The following is a 13,188-nucleotide window of genomic DNA, read 5'->3' on the forward strand; positions in this document are numbered from 1 at the left end:
CGTGAATTAATTTCAGACCGACTTTGTCAATAGTGTTGATCTTAATGTTATAATAAAATATCAACAAATAAAATTTCAAATAAAGGTTACATGTCAATTGTGCATATTATTATCTTTATTCAATATTGTTCTAAAAAAATTATTGAACACAGGACACAATATAGTTAACATGCCACTTTTATTCCAGAATTGGTCAATAAAATGGTAAGCAGCAACAGTTCTGTACGCCATCGAACCAGGTCAACGAGAGAAACCGCACATGCAGTAAATGCTTTTTGGGCGGGAGGGAGTTATACAAATTCATAGATAACATGGCAACATTTTCAGGAGCATTCAGTGGGACAAACCCTGATTAAAGTGGCAATGCAATCAGGTCAGTGTTTTTTTGTAAGCATTGTTTAGATAGAAAATACCCAGTCAAGATGCAGGGACTTTAGTAATGTGCTTATCCTCTGTTGCTAATACTGTAAGGCAGTGAGTGTTTTGATTGCAGTGTAGTATGACTTAAGATGCATTTAAATAGTACAAGGAACAAGAGAGGGATGCCGGTGGGAGGGGAGACAGCGCATCAACCGGGTCCCTGCACAAATGTTTTTACTCCAGTTTGAGAAGCTCCACATCAAAAACCAGCGTGGCATTGGGAGGGATGACGCCGGGGTGGCCCGTGAGACCGTAAGCGACGTCCGGTGTGCAGGTGAGCTTCACTCGCTGGCCCAGGCTCATCTAGGGGGACAATGCTTGGTTAGCAAAATAAACACATTCATTTTTCAAAAAGCAAAAAAGATTTTGGGGGTTAAAACCCGCCTTCTTCTTACTGTACAGCAGAGGGCGCTGCTACACTAGCTAAGACAAATGTCAGCTCATTTCAAATGAATTGAAATTCTCCCTACTGTTAATTATTGAAGAACACAACACTTTTTTCCTTAACTATACTCCCAAAATAGTCAGCGAACAACTGCGGGGATTATTTTGATTGACAAGAGGCCATTACCCTTATAGAGTGACAACCAGTTTACGCTTATGTCGAGACAGGCCGGTAGGGAGCATGTTTACATAGAATGTTGTAGTTTTTCTGACCTGAGCCACGCCTTCTTCCCAGCCTTTGATCACCTCGCTGCGTCCGATCTTAAATTTGAAGGGTTTGTTTCTGTCTCGCGACGAGTCAAACTTTTTGCCGTTCTGCAGCATACCTGTGAAAAAGATCAAATCATCATTTTTGGGTAAGATTTGCAAACGAGGCTTTTTTTTAGGGTTTAGTTGGAAAATCTGAAGTCTTACATCAAGTGTGTTATCACAATCTTGGGTCGGTTTCAATTTTCCCAAATGCACAAAGGCGGACTACGAATCAGAAAGCGGTGGCCTGGTTTATCGGATTATTTTTAAAGTTAACAACTAGGCCATCGCTCATCAGTGTGTCGAGGGGGAATGAACAAAAAAAAAACAACCTTTGAAACCCAGACGAATAAAAATTGCAGATTCAGAGCTTTATGAATATTATTATTGACTCGTGTATGATTGCGTGCCAAGACTTTTGGCAAGCTCTACTTCCGAAGAGAGAGAGACCAGGTTTAGTAGGCCTTGGAACTAAGATGACATTGCATTGCTAAGAGTAATGAGGATAAAGAATGTATGCGTGTGAGTTATTATTATTATGATCTATACTTTGTGTTCAAATGTTTGTTAATTAATCAAATGTTTAATCAGTTAGCAAAATGTCATGCCAAATTCTGGAATCAAACTGTGATTGAAACTAGTTCCAAGCATAGTGGAGGTAAAAGGTTCTGGTTTGCAGCAGATGTCGTAAATCCCGCGACAGACGCGCACGTTGGTGTCTGGCACTTGTTTTTTTTTTAGCCCTGAGGGTTGCTTCTAACATTAGGCGGTGCTAAATAAATCTCCTGAATGATCTTGTAGCTGAAGTTATAAAACAAGAATGTGATTGAATCCACTCGCTAGCGCCACCTGGTAGAAAAACGCCACCAGTTACGACTCCAAGCACTTTGCCCCGCGTTGGCACAAATAGTCCAAGAAAAAGGCTTAAGCGCTAACAGAGGCGGGGTTATTTTTACCCTGGCATATCCTGTCTCGACCCCCCCCACCCATCCACCTCCCCCACAGACAGTCTCGAGGAGCTGCCAGCCTGACACCCCCTTCACTCCCCCCACCCCAAGCCGCATTAAAAGGGGTGGATAAGAAAAGCCGCATGTCGGGCTTTATGTCTGAGTCTGCATGTCTGGGAACTTTACATTGAATTTTAACCGGAAGCAATCCAGACACTTAGAGTAATTTTTCCACCCATTTGAATTCTTAGGTGTACTAATGTTGTATCATGGGAATAATAAGATCTTAGTTTCCACACTTTAATTCAATGTGGAAACCCGGGCGGCTTTCCTGAGAAATATCAGCCTCGTGATCACTCGCCAGCCATATTTGGGAATCTCTGCCTCCCTGCCCGAGTCACGGGAGGGTCAGCTGCAGCACGCCATGTGAGAGCGTCTGCGTGGTTTGAATCCCGAAGTGCATCCCATTGATGAAGTGAGGAGATCGAAATGTGACGTTTGCTTCCGATGAAAGAAAGCAACAACAAAGTATGGAAGAAAGAACCTCTTTATCTTTGTTTTTATTCATCCAGCAGGAAGTCTTGGAGCACCAAGCCTCCCAAATCTATGGCTAACTGCTATCACCAGACTTCCTCCTCATGATATCTTAATAAAATCTTTGCTCTTATGAAACCAAAAAATGGGATAGGCTTTGACCCGGAGCGTTTTTGGGCAAGACATGAAACTGTTTCTCACGCACAAAATGATGATGACAAATATTATATACCGAGTCCAACTCGTTGCTCGGTCAAAGTAGCTTCGAGGGGGTTAAGTTAATCAAATACCAGTCATTTCCCTTTTTGCAGAGTCAATAACACATTTATCGCTTTGTGGGATTTGTCTGGCTGAATTGGAGCCGGCAGTGTGATGATTTAAAGGGTGATAATGGGGGATGACGTGCGGAGTGAGAGAATGCGGAGGATGTCAGTGACGCATGCCAATGGAGACATCCAGTTAGGAGGGGAGCAGGTGGATTGAAAGCAAGTGTGTAATAATCTTTAAGTATGTTTTAAGTCCTTTGAAAACATGTCCAAAAAGCATTTTTATTTATTTTTTTTACCTAAAATCAAACTTGCCCACGGATGCGTCTGCGACGGACGTTACATTCAGCGTGCATCTCAGTGCACAAAGCCCTCGGCGCAGAATTTGAGGCGGTGTTTTTATAGCAGCATCATAAACCTTGTGATTCGCAGACAGGGCTGATAGCAAACGAGCTTTTTGTTTTGTTTACTTTCTGTCTGACCTACTTGTCTGCGCCAAACAAGCGCCCAAGGCACGCGCTAACCCAAATGTGTTTCCCCCGTGTCGCAGCGGTGCAGCTCACAAAAAATTGGCCAGTCTGTAAAATAAAATAAAAAACCTATCGCACGAGATACACTGGAAGGCCGAACTGATTTTTTTTTTTCTCAAAGGTCCAACTTTAAATAATAATAATATGTAGCTTTGTGGGATAAATTTAAAGACCATAGGATAAAAAGAGGCAGCAGGACACAACATGAGAAAAATAAGAGCATGTGAGACCATAGTAGGACAGCATAGGAAAATATGAGAACATGAAGACCACGTGGGACAACACGTAGGGCAACAAGACAATGCAGGACAAAATGAAAAGGGTATGGGACAATCTAAGACTTTGTATAGAAAGTATGACTCACTCACCTATGTAATGGACCACGCACGTCTGACCCTTCTTTGGAAATGTGCTTCCTGTGGGACACAAATACAGACGAGTTCATATTACACGAGTCCTTCCACTAAATCACAGTTTAACCTAAGACTCACATCAGCCCCCCCCATTTCAATGCATACCAGAAGGAACAGCACAATGAATTTAATTGAAGCAAGATAACAATGCACAAAAGGATTATTGCGATTCTTTACATCCTATTTCTGTACATTATTACTCAGTTTTTTAAAAAGTCCAAAATTGTAACATACTATTTTCCTAATAAAAAAAAAATGGGTTGGATTTTTGGGGAGATCTGAACCTATCCAACACAAATAAAGACAATGCACAAATGAAATAAAATAAGAAATTATAGTTTCGGGCCAGGGGTGTGGGGGGGCTGCCAAGCCCCCTCGGGGACGCAACTCACCATCACCGGGAGATATTGTCTCGACTTCCACGCCCATGGTTCTGCAATACGTTGACGACTGTCAGCCGTGGAGCATAAGTCCTTCCAATGCAATCGTTTCCCCGTATGGCCGCTACCGTTACAGCTCGGTGTTCGCTGAAGGACAGCATGCAGAATTCACCCGACTGCAGCCGAGAGCCTCCCAGCCGAGATATGAGAGAAGCGAGCTAGCAGGGTTTTTGGACTTCTACTGTCTGATGGCCTGTCACAAGATGGCGGCGCCACACTGCGGCGGTGCAGAGTACTGACTGGACAACGCGGTGGTTGCTTATTGTGGATTTGGAGCTGTTGTTTGAGATCAAATGTCAACTGCTGCATGTACAACTGATCAATCAAAGTGCTTTCAGTTGGAATTCGCGAGCAAACGCTTCTTTTAAACGAAGAAATACAGTAAAAACGAGCCGGAATTGCAATCAAACTACGTTTCCCATGATGCACTTCTCCGGAGTGTTCCCGAGAATCTCTTCCGGGTCAAAAACTAGTAAACATTGACGTCGCGGCGTTAGTTACCCGGCAAAATGTAAAGTTACCCATTACAATATCAATATATTAAGTGCTCCACGAAGCTTTACTCAACAAAGTAGGTGTTTTTTCCCAGTCTGTTTCAGTCTATGTTCCCTAAACATGAAGTTAGAGCTAACAGATCTACGAGGGATGCGCGGGTACTATAACTTTTTTAGATATGCGAGGGATGCGCGAGTACTATTACATATATTTAATTGCAAGCCGATACCTATTACTGTTACTTAATACAATTGTGAATGTGCAATTTTTATTTTGAATCAAATATTCCTTAGAAACAAATCATTTTTGAAACAAATTTTGTAATCGGAAACTCAAAATCATCACTCAACTATCACAACCCGATCCCACTAGATCAGCAACACATTAACAAGAAAAACACAATAGATCCAAATTGTCTAATTTTTTTTCAACCCTTGTCTCTCTTAGCAACTCCATTGGGGCCCTGAGAAAGGGAGACTGTCTCATCCCCCACATCTGATTAAGTGAAAGACGTCAGCGACATTGGGTCCTGAAAGGTCCTGAGTGTCGTGTGGAGGTCGCTGCGCTTTAATCGGCTATTAGGAGAGCAGATTAAGGTACCTGCTTGGAAGGAAATCCCAAGAGAGAGCCTTTGCCACTTCTAATCTGCAGGGCGAGGAGCTCCCGGCCGCTCGGATTGTTTTGCCGCTTTGTTGCCGGCATGTCCCTGGGCAAGGCCAAGCTGCTACGGACCGGCATCAACACGCTGCACCAGGCAATCCACCCCGTGCACGGCGTGGCGTGGACCGATGGCAAGCAAGTGTGCCTGACAACGCTCTACTTCCAACGCGGCGAGCCCAAATTCGGCGACACCAATGTCATCGGGCAGTTCGAGCATGTCCTGGGGCTCTTCTGGGGCCCACTGTGCTGCCCTGATTCTCCCGCCCTCCTGGCCGTGCAGCACAAGAAGCACGTCAGCGTTTGGCAGTTGCAGCTGAGCGCGTTGGAACATAACAAGCTACTGTGCACGCAGACTTGCGAGATGAGCGAGCCCTTCCCGTTGCTCGCCCAGGGCTGCGTCTGGCACCCCAAACTGGACATTCTGGCCCTCCTAACCAAACGGGACGCCTCAGTGTTATTCGCCGTACGGGTGGACAACAGGAGGACCAAGGCGAATATTAAGGGGAGCGGTCTGATCCACTGCGCATGTTGGACTAAAGACGGAACCCGGTTAGTGGTGGCAATCGGCACCTCGCTCCACTCCTACATCTGGAACGACATCCACAAAAGCTTGGTGGCCTGCTCCTTCTGCCCCATTTTTGACGTGGGGGGCTACATCTGTGCCACAGAGGCAACGGGAGACTCGCAGGTTGCCGTGGCGACAGAGCTGCCCTTGGAGAAGCTATGCGGGTTGAATGCCGGCATGGCCTTCGAGGTGGAGCCCTCGCGAGCCCAGACGCCGGAAAACGACCTCTGTCACGATTCCAGACGGCTGTCGTTTGACCTTTCTGACAGGTCTCATACACCCACGTCCGGGCCTCTGGACCTAACGCACCTCCTGGCCAGGCACCGGCGCTCGGACCCCTGTCCGCTTATCCACCTGAAGCGCAAGGATGGCGTGACGGGTTCTGGTCAGGACTCCTCACACCTGGTACTGATTGCGTACGAGCGCAAAGTGGTCACCACGCGCAAAGTCAGCATACCGGGGATTCTGGTGCCGGATTTGGTGGCGTTTGACCCGCGCGCATCCACTGTGGCTGTAGCATCTAACACCTGCAACATGGTGCTGGTGTACCATATCACGGCGTCGGCCATGCCCAATATCCATCAGATTTCGCTGCAAGCCACTGACAGGCTCAAGGGGGTCTGTTTCCTTAGCGACAAGGTGCTGCTGATGATGGTGGGCCAGCAGAAGTCCATTGACCCCGCTTTCCTCCCGTCCTCCAACACGGAAAAGTACATCCTGCGTTTGGTAACCAAAAAGTTGGATGGAGAGGGTGCCCCCTCCCCTCTCAACGCAGAGCCTACGTCTAATTTGTCACGGATTAGAAGTCAGTCCGAGCACCTGCCCAAGGAGGAAAGGGAGCCGCTGGGGATAAAGGACTTGGTTCTGCCCGGGGCGGGAATAGTCCCCCGCTCACCCAGGAGCAGACGCAGGCTGGTGGAGGAGGTGAGGAGCCCAGAGCCCAGCCCTGTGGCCAGCTCCGTGGACTTCTCCTCCTCCTCTGAAAGAACCTCCTCCATCACCGTGGAAAACCTGGACGTCGGCCGCATGGGCGGCCTGGCAGTGGCGGGCCAGACCAGCAGGGACTCCAGCCGGGCCGGATCACCTCGGCTGGAGGTGGTACCGGAGCCAATGGTAGCCCCGCCGGGCGGCTCCTCCAGGGAGAGAGCCTTGGAGCATCTGGTCTCCAACATGGAGCGGCTGTTCACTCGCTTTGCAGACGTACAGCAGTGCCTGGGTGAGATCCGAGAGTACACCCAAAACGGCAAGAAGGTTCCAAGCTCTTACCCAGCCGCCGCCGAGCCTCCATACCTCAACGTCACATGCCAGGTACGTTCAGTATTTACTGGTAGACGCTGTGCAGGCCAGGGTTGGAAGCAGCGCTTGACTTTTGTGTACTTTTCCCGGCAGAAGCAGCTATCTGAAAACGTGTTCATTGACGAACGACGTCCGATGCTGCTTTGTGATGGTAAACTGTGTCTACGTGCCCTCCGGGAGCTTTTCAACCTCACAGTTGTGGAGATGCTGCACGGTATGTCAATCCATTGAGTGACTTTTAAACCAACTCTCGTGTTTGTTCCCTCCCAGCTAGCTTGTTAGCTCACTAAACATTTACATAATCAAGAGTCCTGCACTAAAATAAGCAATTTTACATTAAAAAAAGACATTTAAGAAATATTTATTTCTTAAATAGTATAACCAGTTCATTTATTGTAATTTAATTGTACACATTTTACATCCACACAGCTAGCTCATTTGTCTCTTTTCAAAATTGGCCCATTCTAACACATCATCGGTCGTGACGCATTTGAGCTATAATTGGATGTGATTAGAGGCCCGGGACAGATTAGAAGCTTTTAAACAGAAGCAGCTTACTTTATTGGCATGTAAAAGGGCTAAACTACACCGCACTATCTAACGTCCCGCTCGATATTTTTGCAGGACCCCTGTGGATCGTCCTGGTAGCCGACTCCAAAGGCTTCGTGCCCCTGACGTTCAAGCCCAGAGATGAGCTCACCGTACGAAACGGCAAGCGTAAATCCACCCTGCGCACCCCAGGGAGCCCCGAGACCTCCTGCCCGTCCAGTCCGGCCCCCTCCCACAACCCTGACACCACCACCACCACAGATGCCACCATATAGTTTATGGACTTCACTTTGTAAATAAAGCAGTTCCAACAATTCACCTGCTGTTTCACTTTTTGTTTTGGGAATAAAAACATGCAATAAAAATAATATTAGAACACTATCTTAAATATATGTATTCATATATGCTGTGATAGTCCATAGATCCCGTTAGATGGGAGTAAATGACATGTCTAATGAAAGCGAATCAACTCACATTAGCACCTAAATACCACTAGAGGGCGTCAAAACACTGCATGTGCTTATGTAGATTACTGTACTGTTGAAATATGAAAGTATAATTTGCAGATTCACGGTGATTAACGTTATTCATTTCTTAAATATGTCTGTGCATGAATACGAACAAGATGCTCTAACTTTGTGTCCTGTATCGGTTTGTGTCGTTTCATGACGTTCAGTCCGTAGACTTACATTCGCAAGATTAAACACATCCAAGATGGCGCCGTGGTTGACGTAACGACGTTACGTTTTGCCGGGTGATGGTTTTTACCATCTTTAAAATCTGACGTGGCTCTTCGCCACACTGGGCGTCATGCATTATCCCCGTGGGCCACCGCGATTGGCTAAAAGTTCAAACGTGTTTTGGCTGTATGTCCCCGCCTACTCATGGCATGTCAACAGACAGGTGGCCATAGTCGTGGAAGGACTCGTGTAAACTTCAGAAAGAAAATAAAAGGAGTTTTAAAGTCGAGGTGAGGATCAAAATTCACAAGCCTTCTGTTCAATGGTGGTTTTGACCATTTGACCAATGGTGGTGGTGGTGAGGGGGGTCAGGGTCAGCAAGACCTAAAACAGAGACGCGCAGACTTTTGTGCTCAAGTGCACGCCACATTGGGTTTCGAACCAGTTAAAAATAAAAGGGTTTTTTTTTTCCAAAAAAATAGTTTACTACAATTATAACTCCATTCATTTTTAATAATGTAATTTATTATAATTTATGGACTGCTTTAATATAATTTACTACAATAATACTTATATTCATTTTTATTAATTAATTTGTTATAATTATCATTTTTTTATTTTCATCTTTAATGTGGATTTTTCATTAATAATTTTATTTTTATTTTAGTCAATAAATTAGGGAATTTTTAACGAGTGGCATGAATATAATATGTGTACACTGAATTTTATCTTGTCCAATCAGACATTTGCCTCTGTATGTTGCCATGGCAATCTAATCTGCACAGAGCCTTCAGTAGTGTTGGACCATAAAAGTTCAACTTTAAGAGAAACCAAATTCAGGTCTGTAGGTGAATCTAGACAAGTGTACAAATAATACATTTAAGTACAATTACAAAAGCACACCACCTCCATAGTGCAAGGAGCCAGCTAGGTATTTGGAATTTTCACTCGACAGCTTGTGTCTTTGTATCGTGTGGATGCTTTCTATGATCAAACCGTGATCGTGGGAGTATTTCTTCTCCAGTTGGTGATGCCTCAGCTGACCTTGTCTGCGGCTGTGCAACTGGCGCTCTTGCTGTCGGCCTTCCCGGCTCAGTACCTGATCCACAAATGGAGTGGGAACACAGCGGAGCAGCGTCTTCTCGCGTCAGCAAAGTATGCGACATTCACTCTTTCATCTGCCCCCTACCGGTTATGTATCTGGTATTTGTTGTACTACTGTGGTATCAAGTTTTAGAAAGTATGTGGTTAAACCTTTTATTAGGTTTGTATTTTTATGCTTTCATTTTACGGCAGTGTTGTTAAAAGATTTACACGGAAGAATATCACTACTGGTGTGATTATAAAAGTACTTCCTGATTCCTAGTTTTATTTTCACAAGCTGCCTGTACCGGTTTCCTGAACACATCAGTACACCCAAGACTATTGTGCTGCACATTGAATTATTTTTATGAGAATTTTTTAAATGTGCAGTAGCTGAGGAAAAAGTTTAGATTCCATTTGGGGAATGTAATGAAAATTGCCAGAAATACAAAAAAAGTAAGAAAAAAAAAAAATCTGGCTTTACCTGGTCATGGTCCTAAACATATTTGCTACTAAGTGGCGTGATGATGCGTTCAAGGTTGATTCGAATGTGGAAAGAATGGAGCAGTTCTTATCTGAGCATTTCAACCTGGAACGAGTGGAGCCAGCAGCAATATGCCAAAATCTTGTGAGTACTTTGCAGAACGTTTCTCAACTCTCAAAAACATGAAACGTGCTAGTTTCCCACAGCGCTTAAACTCACCTCAATATTTTGTCATGAAGGTCTGCGTTCGGCGTGGACGTGGAAGGTGAAGCCGATTCGGATCCCGTGAAAACCATGATGTTTGACAACGAAGAGGGATATTTTGGAGGTTTGACACAGGTTTACAAATTTGTTTTAATATTAATAAGAAAAAATATATTTACATGCTATTTATATGTTTGTGTGTGTGATCACAGCATCCAAGGAGGTGCGCAGTCCACGGCCGCCTTACGTTTTCTTGCGGGTGGGCGAGGTCGTGGTGGATCGCAAGACCCACCGGCTCGGCGTGGTGGTGAGCTGGGACAGTGAGATGAGGGCCCCCGCCGAGTGGGTGTTCAGGATGTACAAAGGAACGCGGGTCAGTGATCACTGAGAAGACAAAAAATAATAATAATTAAAACCACAGCATATAAACAATTTGATCCATATGACGACGTATGTGGCCTAACCCATAATATGATGTTTGGATAACCATTAAGAGTGTTGCAGCCGAGAAGACGCCTCATTACAAAGTTCTGTTCAACGGGCCAGGACCTAACCATGTAGTAGTGGCCTACCTGCCTCAAACTCACCTCAAGCGAATCACTGGCAAAAAAGTAGGAATACAAACGTCCCCACGCACACACATAATTTGTGTTTTATTAATTATGATGTGTTTACAGCCCAACATTCCCAGCTTGGATCATTACTTCAGCGATTTTGACGGCGACCGCTTTATACCCCAGACGTGGCTGAAAGAGATTTTCCCAGAGGACGACATCGATGATGTCTGAGCGCCACGCCGGTGAGATGACGGCGATATTGATCGAGACGATTCCATCGAGAGCAGCAGCAGCTCGTTTGAATGTATTGTGTGGCCGATTAGCAAATATCCGCCATTTTGTTATAATGCATTCATTTTTTTCAACATTTATCTTCAATGGTCCTTTTGACTTAATCGATTTTTTTGCGATACATTCGAGCCATCGATTCAAGCTGCATGATTATGTTTTAAAGGTTGCTTTAGCTTCCTTTTGAAGCTGCTTATAATAGCCTTGACCTTTGCACAGTGCTATACAAGCACAACTTTGAATGTATAGTTATGAATGTGTGACTTTGAATAAATGACAATACAAACTCCCAAATATATTTCGGACTCACCTGCTGTCAAAATTTGGCGTTTAATATTTCTTCCGATTTCCATCACGCATTCGGAAGTAGACGGACACCCGCGAGGAGGCGGTGACGTCGGGTATGCAAGGAAGAGGGGCGGCCTTGGTAGAGCCAACCTCTTGGCCCTGTCTTTGAACTCCACCATCATCCTCGTCCTCATCCTGGCTCCTCCACTCTCTCGTCTCCTCCTCTCGCACCAGGGTGGGCGCCCCCAGACTTTGTCCCAGTAGCTGGCTGACTCTGATGGCCTTCTGCTGAGCGTTCTCCACTGCCGAAACACACGCACTCTGCCTACACATACAATTTCAAACAAAATACTTGGTTATTGGATTAATGTAGATTTTATAGTACTAGAGTATTATCCACCTATCTGAAAAAAATGCACATTCCCAATATTAGCTGACTCAGCATCTTATACTTGTTTGGCTAATATCATTTTTTATCTTTGGAGTTGAAAAGAAAAATAAAAAACATATTTACCTGACACGATTCAAGCATTCGGCGCTGTGGAAAAATCGAGGCTGTCCCACTGAGACGCTCCTGTCGAGTTTCTCTAGCAGTATGCTGCATGCCTGCTCCATTTTGTCAAAGTCAGAGAAGGTGACAATCACCTAAAAAAAAAAGAAAAGCCATGAATCAGACACATCGTTAGGTACAATCAGATGACAGACGTCCAACATAGATTTGCATTATGAAAGTTTAGCTTCATTTGAATGAAACAATGCAAATTGCCATAGATGAGCATCAGTGTCACAATCCAATCTCTTGTTACTAGACATGGTAAACAAAATGCAATTATAATGAACATATTGTGGATCTGTAATGACTCTCTTACCTCTACATTCATGTGATACAGTTCTTCATCCCGGTGGAGGAATTTTCTCACAGTGATGTCATCTTCGCTGACTCCATGTTGCCTAGTCATCAAAAAACATTGTTACGACACATAAGTTTATCATAACCACCTGTTTTAACAAGCATTTTAGTAAACTTATTTTTTTACATCACTACAGTGGTTAAATGAGGACTTTTACACAAGTATCTATAGTTCTGGACTAGTGGAATAAATTGATACTGTTTATTCTACCAAATAATTATATTTGACTATAAGAATTGTGGAGCTGTCCATTATTTCAGCAGAAAATGGCAAAACACAGAATTATATTTATTTTAATTGCACGATTATGCATTTAATCGTACCTGACAGCTTGCAAAATGTATTCCAGCCGGCGTGACACGCTGCTGGTGACCTCGTTGACGCTCGTTTTGCTGTTGCCCACCCTGAGTTGCACACAAGCTCTGTCAGCCAAGCAGCTAACCTCAGCCGTCCCGGTCACCTGGAGCTCCCTCGCCTGGCTCCCGGCGGGGATCTGTTTATTCCCGGTCCGCAGCTCGTTGATCCCTTGCTCAACATCCGTGACTGCGAACGGGCTGACTGAAGAAGGCTGCGCGCCACCGGGTAGTATTCGAATCCTGCTGTCCATTGCTGTTGCTAATCGCCCGGTTGGCTTCCTGGTACCATGGCAATGGGTGAACTGCATGATGGGATATGTAGTTTATTTTTGTCTGCACGAAGAGACTACGAAGACAGTCCAGTACTTCCATAAAACTATATTCATGCTTGCCACAACGGTTTATTATTCTCTTACCTGCACCACTTCTCACCTTCCATTACGTGTTAAAAAAAATCCCAATTTAATCAGCGTTTTCGTTCAATGACGTCATCATTCCAATGATCTAATTAATATCCATATCTCAGGCG

At 44.7% G+C, this 13,188-nt stretch overlaps 4 protein-coding genes across 7 annotated transcripts; 2 read left to right on the forward strand and 2 right to left on the reverse strand.

The window, feature by feature from the left end:
• Positions 1-159: 159 nt before the first annotated feature.
• Positions 160-4,599, reverse strand: fkbp1b (FKBP prolyl isomerase 1B). Its single transcript, XM_085938103.1, has 4 exons — positions 4,196-4,599; positions 3,759-3,806; positions 1,078-1,190; positions 160-723 (listed from the first exon to the last, which is right to left on the reverse strand). Exons 1-4 carry the CDS (start codon positions 4,230-4,232, stop codon positions 595-597), a joined length of 327 nt encoding a protein of 108 aa, XP_085794229.1. The 5' UTR covers positions 4,233-4,599; the 3' UTR covers positions 160-594.
• wdcp (WD repeat and coiled coil containing) lies at positions 4,222-8,114 on the forward strand. Of its 4 annotated transcripts, none has more exons than XM_085938102.1 (5): positions 4,222-4,494; positions 5,186-5,294; positions 5,390-7,271; positions 7,353-7,473; positions 7,884-8,114. In XM_085938102.1, the coding sequence occupies exons 3-5, from the start codon at positions 5,439-5,441 to the stop codon at positions 8,081-8,083; spliced, it is 2,154 nt and encodes a 717-aa protein (XP_085794228.1). In that variant the 5' UTR covers positions 4,222-4,494; positions 5,186-5,294; positions 5,390-5,438; the 3' UTR covers positions 8,084-8,114. The 4 variants fall into 4 exon arrangements, with proteins under 4 accessions (XP_085794228.1, XP_085794226.1, XP_085794227.1 ...); XM_085938100.1 differs by lacking the exon at positions 4,222-4,494 and adding an exon at positions 4,513-4,814; XM_085938101.1 differs by lacking the exon at positions 4,222-4,494 and adding an exon at positions 4,513-4,896 and having other exon boundaries at positions 5,186-7,271.
• A 521-nt stretch (positions 8,115-8,635) lies between these two features.
• Positions 8,636-11,398, forward strand: LOC147042437 (uncharacterized). Its single transcript, XM_085937696.1, has 7 exons — positions 8,636-8,778; positions 9,513-9,643; positions 10,110-10,199; positions 10,295-10,383; positions 10,472-10,632; positions 10,754-10,870; positions 10,937-11,398. Exons 2-7 carry the CDS (start codon positions 9,519-9,521, stop codon positions 11,045-11,047), a joined length of 693 nt encoding a protein of 230 aa, XP_085793822.1. The 5' UTR covers positions 8,636-8,778; positions 9,513-9,518; the 3' UTR covers positions 11,048-11,398.
• On the reverse strand, positions 10,400-12,935 carry irak1bp1 (interleukin-1 receptor-associated kinase 1 binding protein 1). Its single transcript, XM_085937695.1, has 5 exons — positions 12,627-12,935; positions 12,262-12,343; positions 11,907-12,037; positions 11,415-11,717; positions 10,400-10,643 (listed from the first exon to the last, which is right to left on the reverse strand). Exons 1-4 carry the CDS (start codon positions 12,908-12,910, stop codon positions 11,435-11,437), a joined length of 780 nt encoding a protein of 259 aa, XP_085793821.1. The 5' UTR covers positions 12,911-12,935; the 3' UTR covers positions 10,400-10,643; positions 11,415-11,434.
• Positions 12,936-13,188: the final 253 nt, after the last annotated feature.

The sequence above is a fragment of the Syngnathus leptorhynchus genome, chromosome 18 (genome assembly GCF_054491065.1).
Source record: "Syngnathus leptorhynchus isolate UIUO chromosome 18, UIUO_Slep, whole genome shotgun sequence".
Lineage (NCBI taxonomy): Eukaryota > Metazoa > Chordata > Actinopteri > Syngnathiformes > Syngnathidae > Syngnathus > Syngnathus leptorhynchus.